Genomic DNA, 2,230 nt, shown 5'->3' with positions numbered 1-2,230 from the left:
CTCCCCTCTTTTTCCCCTTCCTTTGTCTTCATATCGAATAAAATGGCACGCTCAACAGTGAACAGGAATTACGTCAGAATGCAAAGTCTAGGCATTAAAAACGTTTACAATCATTCCGTTGTACGTACACTTGTATACTGACCAACACATTACTTCATCTGTGGAGTAGGTCCTTCGCCAGCGTACACAGAAAGCCTGAGTTTGATACTCGTGTGGGGAGAACGTTTATCAATATCGCCGTATATCTACTATCCCTTTCTTCATTCCTCTCAGTCAGGTTTGGCCAGACAGGCAGGGTCGAAACTCGCCTTCTAAATTATCTGAATTGTGTCGATAGTAGTGTAGAACAATTATACTTAAAATGTTCTTGACTAATACATAATTATACTGACCAGCACATAGGCCTGGATGCAGGCTGCTAGGGTCAGCAGCACAAGAGCTCCGATGATGAACCTCGACATTTTGGATTGTTGAAATCTGTGGAGATATGGATGGGGGCAGATGGTTAGGAAATAAGGATATGGAGGAGCAAATAGTCAATTCAGAAGTATCTGGAAAGAGTATACGGTCAATATAAATATCTGGAAAGGGTAAATGGTCCACAAAGAAGTATCTAGAGAGGGCGAATGGTCAATCTAAAAGTATCTAGATGGGGCAAATGGTTAATACAGAATTATCTTGAGAGGGTAAATCGTCAATACAGAAGTATCTAAAGAAGGTAAATGGTCAACTGTGCAGTATTTGGAAAGGGAAAAGAATACATAACGAAAAGTTTCTGAACAGGGCAAACGGTCAATAAAGAAGTACAGTGTATCTGAAGGAAGTAAGTGGTCAGTTGAAGAATTATCTAGAGAAATGGTAAAATGATATCGGTTTAACGCCCCCATCAACACTGTTAGGTTATTTAAAAGGCAGGACCTTCGAGTTTAACGTCCATCTCCGAAAAGACCGCGCCCAGTGTGAAATTCGTGTAAAGTGCCTTTCCCAAGGACACAATGTCGGAGCGAGCTGAGGCTCGAAAACCCGAACCCACAATCTCACGATTACGAGTCCGGTTGTTTGGCCACTAGACTTTAGGCTACCGAGGCCACTAAGTATCTAGAGACGACATAATTTATGTTTAATAAAAAATGCACAATGTATCTCGAGAAGTCAAGTATGCATTTTGAACCCCCGGCGTTCTATTCTTCACTTTTTAAAATACTTCTAGTGCGAAGATCTCTTTGAAACTTTTAGTATTTCTCAAAAAATCATTTTGACAGACTGCTAAGCAAAGCGCATGGATCGGATTAACGTGTAAATTTCCTCTTTGGAAAGTGGTTGTACAGAGTTTCCCACGTCGTATGGATACGATAGTAAAACACGACGTACGAAAGTTCCGGTGGAAGCTCCTTTGATAGTTAGAACGATAGACCAGCATGATGTGGTTCACGAAAAAACTTTTGAGAACACCATGGATAGTTCGGGGTTGAAATCCGATAGGGGAGTGCATTTTTCTCCTGTCCTTTCAGAAATGGTATTCCTCTGTTTGAGTAGACGGTAGCACGTACGTCGACACAATAACAGTCATTTGATGCTGAGTTACAGCGAGACAGATAGGTAGAAAGAACAAAGGGAATTAATCGAAGCAGGACCTACCAGTCGCGCACTTCAACCACCCACTTTTTCTCTCCTTCCCGGCGTCGTAACGTAAAAGGAACTAACCACTTCGTCTACGATATGATTTTAAGTGTATTGAGTACATTGTAAAACCATACAATCGGCAAAATGTCGATGTTTAGAATAAATAACTCCGTGGATTGTGAGCTAATCTCTCCGTCTACAATATGAATTAAAACGTATTGAGAGTTACATAAAATTATATTATGATCGGCAAAAATCTAGATGTTTACAACTAATATTTCAGTGTAATACGAGCTAATCACTCCATCTACGATATGACTTAAAACGTAATGAGTACATCGTAAAATTTTTGTTAAAGTAAAAAGTAGATGTTAAGTACAAATAGTTCGGTATAATACAAGCTAAACACTGCATCTACCATATGACTTAAAACGTATTGAATACATTGTAAAATAACTTAGTTGCCCCTTCCCCCCCCCAAAAAAAAGTAGATGTTTAGAACAAATAGCCCGGTGTAATAAATACGGATTTCTCCATAACAGGTCTGATATCAATAGTTACAGCGAAGTGCCCAAAAAACCACACCTCAGAAGCCGGTTTAATCAAC

At 39.7% G+C, this 2,230-nt stretch overlaps 1 protein-coding gene across 1 annotated transcript in view; it reads right to left on the bottom strand.

The window, feature by feature from the left end:
* Window positions 1–2,230, bottom strand: part of LOC101853643 (capping protein inhibiting regulator of actin dynamics) — a gene marked incomplete at its 3' end in the record, with an annotated part of 30,937 nt that overhangs the window by 26,775 nt on the left and 1,932 nt on the right. The window contains 1 exon segment of the mRNA XM_013087819.1: window positions 393–477. Within this exon segment, the coding sequence (XP_012943273.1) occupies window positions 393–461 (69 nt within the window).

Source organism: Aplysia californica, unplaced genomic scaffold (assembly GCF_000002075.1).
Source record: "Aplysia californica isolate F4 #8 unplaced genomic scaffold, AplCal3.0 scaffold00642, whole genome shotgun sequence".
Lineage (NCBI taxonomy): Eukaryota > Metazoa > Mollusca > Gastropoda > Aplysiida > Aplysiidae > Aplysia > Aplysia californica.
This window is presented reverse-complemented; position numbering and strand designations above follow the sequence as displayed.